Genomic DNA, 13,136 nt, shown 5'->3' with positions numbered 1-13,136 from the left:
GCTCCTCAGCAGATGATTCTTGTCAGAGCAAGGATCCAACCTCACCTTCTCTCACCTCCTTTGGAAGGGAAACTCCAGCGTGGAGCAGACCCAGAGCAGCAAAGCAGCAGCTTTCCCACAAAATGGAAATTGGGATGGCCAGAGAAGAGCGTCCCCCTTCCCAAGGATGCCACAAAGCAAAGCACAAATGGGAGATCTTCTTTCCCAGGCTTCGCAGGAGAAATGGAGGCAAAGCAGGAAACCACGTCCAGGGTGGGTTGGTACCAAACAGGGATTTAAGGGTGGGACACCAGAACTCATCGAAATTCAGAGGAGTTATGTACCTCCAGCTTTTATAGGGCTTTTGGGGAATGGGAATGGGGCAGTCAGAGATGGACTTGGGCACCAGAGGTTTTGAGGGTCTCTGGTGCTGCCAGAGCAGACGAATGAATAACCTCAGCACGCCTGGACTCCACTCCCAGGGGTCTCAAAACCAGACCTATCCTCCCTAAACCAGACCTATCTTCCCTAAAGCCAGACCTACCATTTCTAAAACCAGACTTATCCTCCCTGAACCCAGACCTATTATCTATAAACCACACCTAACATCCCTAAAAACAGACCTATTATCCATAAACTACACCTAACATCCCTAAAAACAGACCTATTATCCATAAACTAGACCTAACATCCCTAAAACCAGACCCATCCTCTCTAAAACACCCGAGCACCAGACCCTTGCACGCTGTGCCCACGTGGAGCAGGAGCAGCTCCAGCCACACCAAGCTTGGGATGCATTTCCCAACTCCTTCTTTAGCCAATTCACACTCTTTATGGTTTTAAACCCTCCTCTATTTAAAAAAAAAAAAAAAAAAAAAAAAAATAAAAATAAAAAATCACTGCTGCTTCCTGAAAATTTGGGCTGGAAAGCAGCCAGGGGCTGATGCCGGCTCCGTGTGCCAAGTCCCTGTGCAGAGCTGTGCCTGGAGCAGTCCTTCCCAAGCCTGGCACCTCCAATTCCTTTCCTCACCTTTTAAGGATGAGGGAGGCAGCTGCTGGGGGCTGGAATTACCTGGGAGGATTTGTTTTTGCTGCAAGGGCCTGAGTCCTCCTCACACAAACAAGCTCCTGAAGAAAGGAGGGAACAGACAGAGGAGGGAATAAGAAGAAGAAGAAAAAAAAAACATAGAGGAAAAAAAAAAAGAAAAAAAAAAAGCGCCAACAGGTTGATCTGGATTTCCATCAAGGGTTCCACCCTCCTCCGTTTAATGAACATCGCAGAACAGGTGCTTGGAATTCATTACCAGCCCACAAGCCCAGCAGACGGGAACCGCGCCGGCCCAGCCGCGCTGCTCCTCTCAGGGAGGCAGCCGCAGCTCTCCAGCCCTTCTCTCCCTGCGCCTTTCCCTCCCCCGGAGCCCAGCCCGGCCATGACCAACCCCAGCTCTGCCTTCTCCAGCGGCTCCCTGTGCTCCGGGGAGGCGGCGGCGGGGATGAGCCGCGGCAGGGCCGCCGGGAGCCCGTCCCCGGAGCGCCGCAGCCCCGACGGCGGGGCCAGCGACGGCCGCGGCTCGGCGGGCAGCGACGGCTGCGGCTCCCTGGGCGGCCTGCGCTGCTCGGCCTACTCGCCGTTCCCCCTGGAGGGGAGGCTGCGGCCCCCCGTGCGCCTGGACATCGACACCGAGTTCCAGGCCGTGCGGCAGCAGGAGAAGGAGGACATCAAAGTGCTCAACAACCAGTTCGTGACCCTGATCGAGAAGGTAGGGCCAGCTCCTGGATGGGGCGGGGAGGGGCTCTGGGGACCCGCCGGGGTCTGCAGCCACCCCCGGCCAGGCTGGCACAGCCGGCTAATTAGTTATTAGCCCAATTAGTTATTCCTTCCGAGCTCTCTGTCTGACGTGGGTTGGGGAGCATCCCTGGGGAGGCACGCTGGGGGCTGTGCCTGTCACCCCGGGCAGCTCCTGGGGATCCCCGGAGCAGCCCCGGCAGAGTCCTGGGGGCACCGTGGGCAGGAGGCACCGTGGGCAGGAGGCCTGGGCTCCCAGAGTGGCCCAGCAGCCACAGCAGTGACGCCGAGTATGGCGGCAGCTCCAATTCCGGCTGCTGAAGAGAGCTGGAAATTCATCCCTCAAAACTCATCCCTCAAAATTCATCCCCACCTACACCTGGGCAGCGCAGGGGGCCGGGGGGACCCCCCAGCCACTGCCTCCGAGCTTCTGAGGAGGGAGGCCAAGAAAGTGCTGCTTTCATCTCTGCGGAGCCGGGAGAAGCAGAAGTTTCTCCAAGAAAACAACTCCCAGATCAGGCAGGTTCCTGCAGAGCCCTGCTCCGTAAACAGATGTAATCTCCGGGATTACTTCATGCAGCTCTCCCTGCCAACCTCCAGCAGCCCGGGATTGATTCATTTCAACTCTCCGAGGACCTGAATTCACACTGGGAAGGAGAAAGCTGTGGGAACATCTGCAGTGGAGCTGTCCAAGGGGGACAGTTGTGACCAGTCACACCTGGCAGTGTCAACAGGGCCCAGGCCTGGCTCTCGTGGGTGGGCACAGCCTCCTCCTGTGAGCCTTTCCAAGACTGTGGCATTGGGAATTTGGAGAGCACCTGGTGCTGGAAACACCCACACAGTAGAGGCTGGAATTTGCACTGTCCAGGTGGAGAGGTTGGGGTTTGCTGGGTCCTCAGAGTAAGGGGAAGAGACAAACCCCCACGTGCCTGAGCCAGGCCTGTTCCCTGACACCGGGGAGGGAAGAAGTGAGAGTTCCAGGTTTCCCAAAAACCCAACCCAGCGACCTGATCCGTGTGGATCCTGGGACAGGGACACCCCCTGGGCCAGGGGTTCAGGGACACAAACACCCCTTGGGCCCAGGTCTCCGACTGCAGCTCCTGAGCTCCTTTGAAGGCTTCAAGAGCTGCATCAAGTGGCAACTTCAGGCACCTGCCCCAGGCCCTCATTCCAGAGGAAGGGAATGACACTTCCTTGTCAAAGAGAACCTAGGTTTGTAATCAGGGATTCAGCTGTTCTCGATCCCCAGCAGGTGATTCCAGGGATAATTGACCACACAGCTACAGGAGTTTGGTGCTGGAGGTTTTCCAGCTGTTACAGATCTGCTGGTATTTATTTTCCAGACAGATGTAAAAGAAGACAGGGAAAAGCCAAGGCCTTGAGCCCCTGTTTGAGGCCCTGCCTTTATCCCAAGCAGCACAGAGGGAAGGGTCTGTAAGGACCAAACTTTGGCCACTTGTGTGTTCAGGCATGAAATTCCAGGGAATGAGGCCAAATGTGGGTGATCCCTCTGCAAAGCTCCTGCTGAAAGGCTCTGCAAGGGGGGATTTCCACTGAGGGGGACATTGCAGGAGTTGCAGAATCATGGAATGGTTTGGGTCAGGAAGGACCTTTAGGGTCATCCAGTTCCAAGTAGATGTTGGAAGCCAAGATGCAACCAGCTGAGCCCAGGGATGGTTTGCTAACAGGAACTGAGGGATAAAAGGAGCAGCTGAGCATTAGGAAGGAAGTCAGGAATTAATTAAAGGTCAAAGATTGACATGGAGCAACAGCCAACACAATCCATTCTCATCCCAGGAGGGAAGGATGAGGTCTCTAAGAGTGAGACCTGGAACATCCCAACACTCCCATCCCTTCTGCTGGGAACTCCCAAGTACTGGAATGGTTCTGCTTTGCTTGGCTGCTCTCTCTGTTCAGACAAGAAGGATTTAGAGAAAGATGGAGCCACATCTGGGTCAGCAGCTGGAATTCTGGCTCTTCTGTGGACCCCAGGCCAAGGCTGGAGGTCTGATGGCTCCTGCCCCCAGTGCTCCCAGTGCTCCGGGCATGGCATCGGCCCTGAGTCATCCCGGAATGCAACGCGGGAAACTTGGAGGCAACTCCGGCATCTCCAGCCAAAACGTGACTGGGGCTGCTCCCAGAGGTAGCAATTAGCCAATTAATTGGAGTTGGCCAAGAGCTTTGAAGATGAGAACTGTTAAACTTGGAGTGTTACTGGTGAGATTGGGAATATTGGGAAAGAGGAGCAGGTTCCTCAAAGGCGGGTGGTGGAAGGGCAGCGCTGTCCTCTCAGAGCCAGCACAGGGAGCTCATCTGGAGTCTGTAATTACCTGGGATGTTCTCCAGAGCTTTGTCTGAGCTGCTCTGCAATGAACCTGATTCATTCCCTGAATCTCTCCATGCTCTAATCCCTTGCAATCCACAGGGCTCCCTCTCTTTGTGCTCTCTGGGGTAGGAAATCTGCCCTTCCCTGACCCTGGACATCCCTGCATGACCTGGGGTGGATCCACAGCCTTGGCGTCACTGTGTTGGACTCAACACCTGGATCTGGTGATGCTGGAGGTGTTTCCAGTAGTCCATTGTCACACACAAAAGGGACAGAACTGACCATTCCTGTTGTCAGTGACTCCTTTATCCCAATGTCACTGTGTTTAGCCCAATGTGACCATGTTTATTTTGATGTCATCATGTTTATTTTGATGTCACTATATTAATTTTGATGTCACTATGTTTATTCCAATGTCACTGTCTTTATTTTGATGTGACTGTGTTCTATTGAGAATTAATTAGTGGGTAATGTGTAAAACCCCTAGAAGTCCCCTAAAAGAGGGAGGTGTCCCTGCCCATGCCAAGGGATGGACCTGGGTGATCTTTAAGGTCTCTTCCAACCCAAACCATTCCATAATTCCATAACCCAACATCCTCAGGCCTAATTTTGAAGGGATTTCTCATGCTTCCCTGGAAATCTGCTGGTTCTGAAGGTCTCCAGCATCTCCTGCCCTGCCATGCTTTGATTGTGGCCCTCAGTGTCACTGATGCCTCTGAAACCTCTCCCGTAGGTCCAGAGCTTGGAGCAGCAGAACAAGATCCTGACGACCAGGTGGAACTTCCTGAAGGACCAGGACAATTCCCACTCTGACTCGGACATCAAGGCCATCTATGAGCAGTACGTGAGCAAAATGAACCAGGAGATGAAGGCGCTCAACTACGAGCAGGAGAACCTGGAGTCGGAGCTGGCGAAGGTCCTGAGCACCATGGACGCCTTCCGGAGCAAGTAGGTGTCCCTGTCCATGTCTGTCCATAGCCAGGGGATTCAGCTGGGGCACAGGGAACAGCGTGGGATTGATTCAACTCAGCCAGCCTGAGATGCCCAGGAAAGCATTCCTTGTTTGGTGTGCGCAGAAGTAAGGATTTGGGAGTTTAGGATCACAACGTCTTCCTGGTTAATGAGAGGTGAAAGGGAAGCTGGAACAATGAAATTTCAGTGAGAGCAGGGCTGAGAGGAGCCTCTGCAGGAGAACAACTCAGGGAATGGCATTGCTGGAGTGACAGCCATGAAAGCAGGGAATTTTTATTTTCCACAAAATTAGCACAAGCCAGAACTTTGTCCCCAAAGTGATTTCTGGACCAGGTTGCTCTGTACAAAAACAACGCTCCTGGCTACATGTTGGGAATTTTGGGGTGTTCTGGGCAGGGACAGGAGTTGGATTTGATTATCCCTGTGGGTGTCTTCCAACTCAGGATATTCATCATCACACAATGGGTTAGGAGGGACCTTTAGAATCATCCAGTGCCACCCTTGCCATGGGCAGGGACACCTTCCACTCAAAGCCCTGTCCAACCTTGGACACTTCCAGGGATCCAGGGGCAGCCACAGGGAAATCCATTCCAGAGCCTCTCCACCGTCACAGGGAGGGATTCCTTCCCAATATCCCACCTATGCTTGCCCTCTGTCAGTAGGAAGCCATTTCCTCCTGTCATCTGCCTCCATCCCTTGTCACAAGTTCCTCTCCAGCTCCCCTGGTGTTCCTTGAGACACTGGAAGGGGATCTAAGTTCTTCCTGGAGCTTTTTCTTCTCCAGGCTCACACACACCCATCCCACCCCTGCCATGGCAGGGACACCTCCTGCTATCTCAGTCTGCTCCAAGTCCCATCCAGCCTGGCCTGGGACACTTCCAGGGATGGGGCAGCCACGGGGAAATCCATTCCAGGCCCTCCCCACCCTCACAGGGAGGAATTCCTTCATAAAGAAGGAATATTCTATTCCATGACTGTGGGATCTCTTCCTTTCCCACTTCACCCAAAGCATTTCTGCCGAACTCTGCTTTGACCAAAAGGTCAAAATTGTGCCCCAAATGGTCCTGACCAAGAATAGGGAGGCAGCCAAAGGTCGGGGAGGTGCAGCTGCCTCTTATCTCTGAGGAGCTCCTCTTATCTCTGGAGAGCTCCAGATGTGCAGATAAGAGAGAGCAGCTGGGCCATGCCCGGTCACAGGGGAGCAGACAATGCCTCCCTCATTATGGGGCTCATTTGCATCCCACAGGAGAATCCCAAATGAGCTCCTTTCGCTCCCACTGACACCCAGCACCTTCCTGGAGCTCTGGAGGCTCCTGTGGGGATTTGGGCTGTGCAGAGACTGTCCAAAGTGGTGCCAAGGGACTCGGGGGAGCAGAAATCCCTGCTGGGATCCAAACCCACTCCTGAGGTGAGGCACAAACCATCTGTGCCCTCTCCAGGGAGTTCAGTCCAAGGATTCTCCAGATCCTTAAGCTCTGCTCAAGGTGGCTGCAAATTAGGGAAGGGCTGACAGCTCCTTCTAACGGAGACCCAGCAGTGAAATGCCTTAATCAGCTCAGAGCAGGTCGGAATCATGGAATCATTTGGCTTGGAAAAGCCCTTGGAGGTCCATCCATCAACCCCCTACCATTGTGGTCACTACTGACCCCAAGTTCCCAGGTGTCACATCCACACACTTTTGGACACTCCCAGGGGTGGGGACTCCCTGGGCAGCCTGTGCCAGGGCTGGACAACCCTTTCCATGGAAATTTTTCCAAATATCCAACTTAAACCTCCTCCGATGGAACTTTTCCCTTGTTCCCTGGGAGTGGATCCTGAATCCCACCTGAATGCCCCCTCCTATCAGGGAGTTATGCAGAGCCAAGGTCCTCTTCTCCAGGCTGAGCCCCCCCAGGTCCCTCAGGAGCTCTCCAGACCCTTCCCTGGTGCTCCAGCCCTTCCCCAGCTCCGTTCCCACCTCTGGACTTGCTCCAGCCCCTCGGGGTCTTTCTTGTGAGGTACCCAAAGCCCAGGATTCCAGGGGCCTCAGCAGTGTCAAGGACAGGGAATGTTGTGAGGAATTTGAGAGGAATAAGGACCAGGAGTTTGATTCTTCACCTTACACTGAAATCATCCTCCCAGAGTCCTTCAAATGACACCCTAAATTGCTTTAAAAGTCCTAAATTCCTTACAGGACATGTCTGCCTGCTGTTTATTTGGATAATGCAAAGGTTAGGAGTTGCCATCCCTGCACTCCCCTGAGGAAGCAGAATCCCAGACTGGTTTGGGTGGGAAGGGACCCTGGCACAGACAGGGACATGTTCCACTCTCCCAGGGTGTCCCCAGCCCTTGGACACTTCAGGGATGGGGCAGCCACAGTCTGTGCTCAGATCTGCACTGAGGAAGTGCTGCACAATTCCCAGCTCCTGACACTGCAGAGTTTTCCAGCCTGATTTCTTAGGGATGAAGGTGCTGCCCAAGGGTTCTCCCCATTGGATTTCTTGTGACTTTTCCAGTGACTTGGACAATGGGATAGGACACAATTGGGATGCTTCATCCCTCAAAACTGATTCACAGGGAGAGAATTCCCAGGACCCATCCAGCCCCCGCCCAGCCCAGGGGCATTTCTGGAGCAAATCTCCAGGCAAACCAGGCAAATCCAGGAGGTTTCTTTTCCCCAGGGAATTCTGGGGGAGGAAAAACAAAGAACCAGTTGGATTTCCCACTGGAGTGATGCCCTCAGCCAGGCTGTGGCATTCTGGATGGAACATGCCATGGGCATGGGAACACCCCAAGTCTTCCAGGATGGGAAATGTGCCTGGGGGAGTTCCCCCATAAGGCCCTGGATTCATCCTGAGTCAGGCACTGCTTCCCAAACCCACCTGGATGGGACTCACTGGGACACTCCCACCTTCTCCTCAAAGGATTCTGCCATGGACTGGCAATTCCAAAGGGATGGATGGATGATGGATGGATGATGGATGGATGGATGGATGGATGGATGGATGGATGGATGGATGGATGGATGGAGAGGGGACAGGCACATCCAGGAGGGAACACAGGCACATGCAGGAGGGAACTAAGCCTGCCTGAGAGCTGGTTCCCTGGATTTTGCTCCATGGAAGGAGCCTGGGGCGAGCAGACGCCGTCTCAAGTGTGCTAAGTGCAGGAAGGGCTGGATTTGCCCTCCTGCAGTGCCCCGGGATTATCTCCCAGGAGATAAACGCTGGGATGTGCCTGTGGAATGCTCCAGCCCCAGCCCGGGGTGAGTCACGGTCCTGGGAGCGTGGCAGGAGCGCGTTGGGCCAGCTGGGCCAGCTCTGCTCCGCCGGGAGCACAGCTCTGCCAGAGCCTGGCTGTGGGGCACACTGGGACAGACTGGGGCACACTGGGACACACTGGGGCACACTGGGACAGACTGGGATACACTGGGACAGACTGGGACAGACTGGACACACTGGGGCACACTGGGACAGACTGGGATACACTGGGACAGACTGGGGCACACTGGGACACACTGGGACAGACTGAGGCACACTGGGACAGACTGGGGCACACTAGGGCACACTGGGACAGACTGAGGCAGACTGGGACACACTGCTGGGACAGACTGGAACAGACTGGGGCACACTGGGACACACTGGGGAACACTAGGGCACACTGGGACAGACTGAGGCAGACTGGGACACACTGGGACAGACTGGGGCACACTGGGACAGACTGGACACACTGGGGTACACTGGGACAGACTGGGGCACACTGGGACAGACTGGGATACACTTGGGCATACTGGGACAGACTGGGGCACACTGGGGCACTGGGCCTGGGCTGAGTGGGAGGAGGAGGAGGAGGAGGAAGGGGAGCTGCAGACAGGCACTAAGCTTGGCCCAGCCTAGCGGGGCTGACAGCATTCCAGCCAGGCTGACATTCCAGGTGAGGAGCACAGACCAGACAGGTAAATCCCATCAGCCCCTGCTGCCCGGCCTCGGAAAAGCAGGGAAGGAGAGGGCGAGTTCAGCACCGAGGGGGACTCAGGAGGAGCCCCAGGAGTGCCCAAAGCTGTGACTGTCACACACCCCTGCCCTCGTGGTCCCCTCGGTGAGGGAGCTGCAGCTCCAGGGAGCTGCTTTGGATAATCCCAGCTCAGCTCCCGAGCACGGCTTCCCCCTTTCCCAACATCTGCCCCCCTTCCCTAGGCACAGCTCTCCATTTCCACACTTTGTACACGGCGGGGAGGGCTCCCAAAAACCTTCTGGGCACCCGAGGACCTTCTGATGCACCGGACCCCAAACAGCAGCACACAGCTGCATTCCTGAGTTCCTGTCCTCAGTCTGTTGGGAGATCCCATTTTACCTCGTTCCCAAAGGTCTCAGCTTCCCTTAGGTCCATTTGGTGACATATCCAAGCAGCACTGGAAGTCCGAGTTCACAGCCTGGAAATGGGGGCACTTTGGGGCCCCTTCCACCAAGAAAGACCCTGAGGGGCTGGAGCATGTCCAGGGCTGGGAATGGAGCTGGGGAAGGGTCTGGAGAACTCCTGAGGGACCTGGGGGGCTCAGGGTGGAGAGGAGGCTCAGGGGGACCTGTGGCTCTGCACGACTCCCTGACAGAAGGGGGCTGCCAGGGGGGTTGGGCTCTGCTCCCAACAACAGGACAAGGGAAGTGTCCTCAGGCTGTGCCAGGGGAGGTTCAGCTGAATACTGTGAAAAATTCCTCACTGGAAGGGCGTCCAGGCACGGGCACAGCTGCTCAGGGCAGGGGTGGAGCCACCAAAGCTGTGTGGCTGTGGCACTTGGGGACATGGTCAGGGGTGGCCTTAGCAGTGCTGGGGGAGCAGTTGGACTCGATGCTTTTCCAACCTTAATGATTCCCTGATTCCATGGAATGTCATGTGCCCCTTAGGCTAAGAGGAGCCTGAGGGATCAGGGAAGAGCAGGGGAGCCAGGAGCTCCCTGAGAGCTCAGCCTGCTCTGATCCACCCCTCCCAGTGCTCCCACACGTGTCCAGCTGCTGGGGAGACACCGACCCATCCCATCGTTCTGCTCTGACCAAGCACTGCTGGCCCCAAAATGGACCCTGTGGCTTTCCTGGGATTTGGGATCACCACACCCCTGTCCCAGGAGCCAGCAAGGGCTGGAGCATTCCCCAATTCCTGCTCATATCCATGCCCCTGGACTGAGGCTTTGCTCCCTGGCCTTGCCCTGTCCCACCTGGATTTAAACACCTGCAGGGCTCATTCTTCACAGGGACACTCAGGACTCCACCCCATCCTGGTTTGGTTTCCTTCCACTCCATGAGCAGTTTTCCATTAATTCCTTTGCCTGTGTGCCTTCACAAATCACCTGGCTGAGTCATGACACCAGTCCAGAATTCTCAGAATTTCCACAAGCCAAAGTTTTCTCACTTGGGAAGACTCCGACCCTGGAAGTGAAACTCTGAGGAAATGTGAGCAGAATGGAAAAGGTTTGGGGTGAAATTGAGGAGTTTGGGCAGAGCCCAATCCCCACCCCCATCCCCTGTCCCTTTGTGAAGAACCTGAGGCTGCCCAGCCCCCAGATGAAATCCCAATTAAAGCTCCCTCCTCTCTGCTCTGGAATTCTTCATCCCAAAAGTGCTCCTCGTGTTCCAGGGCAGCTGGAATGTGGCAGCTTCTTCTCACTCCTGCCCACAATGCCTCAAGGAGGGGGGATAAGCAGGAAGAGCAGAAAGTTGGGATACTTTGGGGATCTCAGCAAGACAATTCTGAGTGTCCCTGAGTTTCCCTGTGGTTGATCCCATGCTTTGGGTGCTCTGCAGGTACGAGGATGAAATTCGCCTCTGCAGTGGGATGGAATTCACCTTCATGGAGCTCAAAAAGGTCAGCAGGAGGGGAAGTTTCCCACTGGATGGGCTCTACCCAGCCCTGCACAGGCAGGGAAGGGCCTGGAGGTAATCCAGGCTCGGCTGGTTTGGGATAACAAGGTCTGGAGGAGGACAGGGAGGGGATGAGTCCTAATTCCACAGGAGGATGAGTCTGGAGTGGCTCCTGAAAATCCCCTGACAGCACCTGGGGATCAGAGCATCCCCATCCCTGCACCCTGGGATTTCCCTGGCCTGAGGGGTCCAAACCCTTCCCCAGCTGCCTCCTCCTCCCTGTGTTCCCTCTGGGTGCCATTAGGCTTGGGAAAGGCTGGAATTGATAAAGGATTTCCTTTGTTCCCTGCAGAGGGGCCACGCCCTGGGCAAACTCAGGCAAAGCTCCCACTCCAGCAGGAGCCAGTGGGAATCAGCTGGAGTTGGGATTTTATATCAAAACCCACAATTTGGGGGCAGGATAAGGGTGTTGGAGAGAGGAAATGTTCCCCACAAATATCCATCCGGGCTAATTCCATGTTTTCCCTGGCACACTCCCCAGGAAAGGCATTCCTGAACACTTCCATGGATGGCTCCCGAGTTTTCAACAAGTGAAGCCTTTTGTGGGGAACAAAAGTTGGGAGGGGATGGCCCAGCCCTGCCTGGCCCAGCAGATCCTTCCTCCAACAAGTCCCACAAAACAAAGGGAAAAGGTTCTCAAAGGAGCCTCCCCAGCTGGAGAGCAGCTCCAAACATCCCTGTTAATAAAGCTGGGAATGTGTTGGGTGGAAGGAGCTCATCCCATGGGCAGAGACTCCTTCTCCTTCCCTGTCCAGGGTGCTCCAAGCCCTGTCCAACGTGTCCTGGAGCACTGCCAGGGACAGAGCAAGCAGGGCACTCCCTGGGGATGGGGAGCAGTGGGAGTGAGTGGCTGTGAATCCAGGTATGGACTGATGAATCCCTTTCCATCCATGCAGGATTTGGATGTGAGCACCTTGCACCGCACGGAGCTGGAGGTGAAGCTCAAAGGGCTCCAGGAGCTGCTGGAGCTGAAGAAAACCATCTATGAGCAGGTGGGAACACACCTGGAGAGGGCTGGGATGCTGTGGGAAACTTGGCATTTTGGGGACAGATCCTGGATTTCCACCCACGTGGGAGCTTGGCCAGGGTGTCACAGCCATTCCAGTGCTCAGGCAGGACCTGAGGAGTTGATCCCTCCCCTAAAAACAACGTTGGAATGGGGCCAGAACATTCCTTATGCCCCAGAGCCTCTGCGGGGGCTTGGGGTCCCCTCAGAACAGCCGAGAATTCCAACCTCATCCCAAACTGGCTGCTGGGGCTCAGCTCCTGCCCCCAGGGATGGGGTTTGCCCCAGACCTTGGCCCAGGTGAGCCAAATGTTCAGACTCCAGGAAGAACCCAAAATCCAGGACACCTGGAGAACCTGGATGCTCTGAAACACAGTCCAGCCTCCTCCTTTGCCAGGAAAATGAGGGGTCCCCAGCAGGAATGGCTGCAGCCAGGGGGAAGGGCCTCCATCAGAACACTGACTCAGGCCTGGAAAATGTCACCCAGCAGGATCAGCAGTGTGGGAACACTCAGGATTTATCTAAATTCCAGCAATCCAAACAGTTACAATGCCTGGTGGAGGAATATGAACATTCCATGTGGGAAACTGAGGCAGGGAGAGGCTGGAGCTGCCTCCCAGCACAACTCCCTGATCAGCTCTGAAATGAGATTATTCCTCATGCAGGGCAATTTTAGCCCAGTTTTTATGGAAATCAGGCCCTGCTCCAGGGTCTCCACCTGATTTCACATGGGTCCCACAAAAAGCTGTGGTTTTTAACCCCCAATTAATGTAAAAATCTCATCCCCAACCTCTCCTGTCTCACCTTCTCTGTGGATTCGATGACATCAAGTACAGGCACGTTCTCAAGGGGAGGGAAAATGAGGTAAACTTTGCTTGTTGGGATGGATCAGGAGAAAATAATTTATTAATTCTCATTAATAAATGACTAGTTTGTTATTCACCAAGTGATCCAATATTCCAAATAAACACAAATTTTCTCACCTGCTCCAAGATTAACAAAGAATTAAAGGATTAAACAGCCGCGGGATAAAATCTCCCAATCATCCTGCTTTTTGGGATATGTCTGTGTTATCCCTCAGGCACAGAGCCTTTTGTGAGCCCAGCCAGGGAAGGGAAGGGATCAAGGAACACAATTCCTGCTCCAAAGGGACCTGAGCACAAAGGGAAGAACAAA

The 13,136-nt window shown here is 54.8% G+C and overlaps 1 protein-coding gene across 1 annotated transcript in view; it reads left to right on the top strand.

Annotated features, from left to right (window-relative positions):
• The first annotated feature begins 1,329 nt into the window (after window positions 1-1,329).
• Window positions 1,330-13,136, top strand: part of KRT80 (keratin 80) — a 16,235-nt gene continuing 4,428 nt past the window's right edge. Inside the window, exons 1-4 of the mRNA XM_041470536.1 lie at window positions 1,330-1,739; window positions 4,825-5,039; window positions 10,838-10,898; window positions 11,851-11,946. Of these exons, the coding sequence (XP_041326470.1) occupies window positions 1,410-1,739; window positions 4,825-5,039; window positions 10,838-10,898; window positions 11,851-11,946 (702 nt within the window). The 5' untranslated portion in view covers window positions 1,330-1,409. The remainder of the gene's footprint in view (window positions 1,740-4,824; window positions 5,040-10,837; window positions 10,899-11,850; window positions 11,947-13,136) is intronic.

The sequence above is a fragment of the Pyrgilauda ruficollis genome, unplaced genomic scaffold, assembly GCF_017590135.1.
Source record: "Pyrgilauda ruficollis isolate IOZ18807 unplaced genomic scaffold, ASM1759013v1 scaffold248, whole genome shotgun sequence".
In the NCBI taxonomy this organism is placed as follows: Eukaryota; Metazoa; Chordata; class Aves; order Passeriformes; family Passeridae; genus Pyrgilauda; species Pyrgilauda ruficollis.
This window is presented reverse-complemented; position numbering and strand designations above follow the sequence as displayed.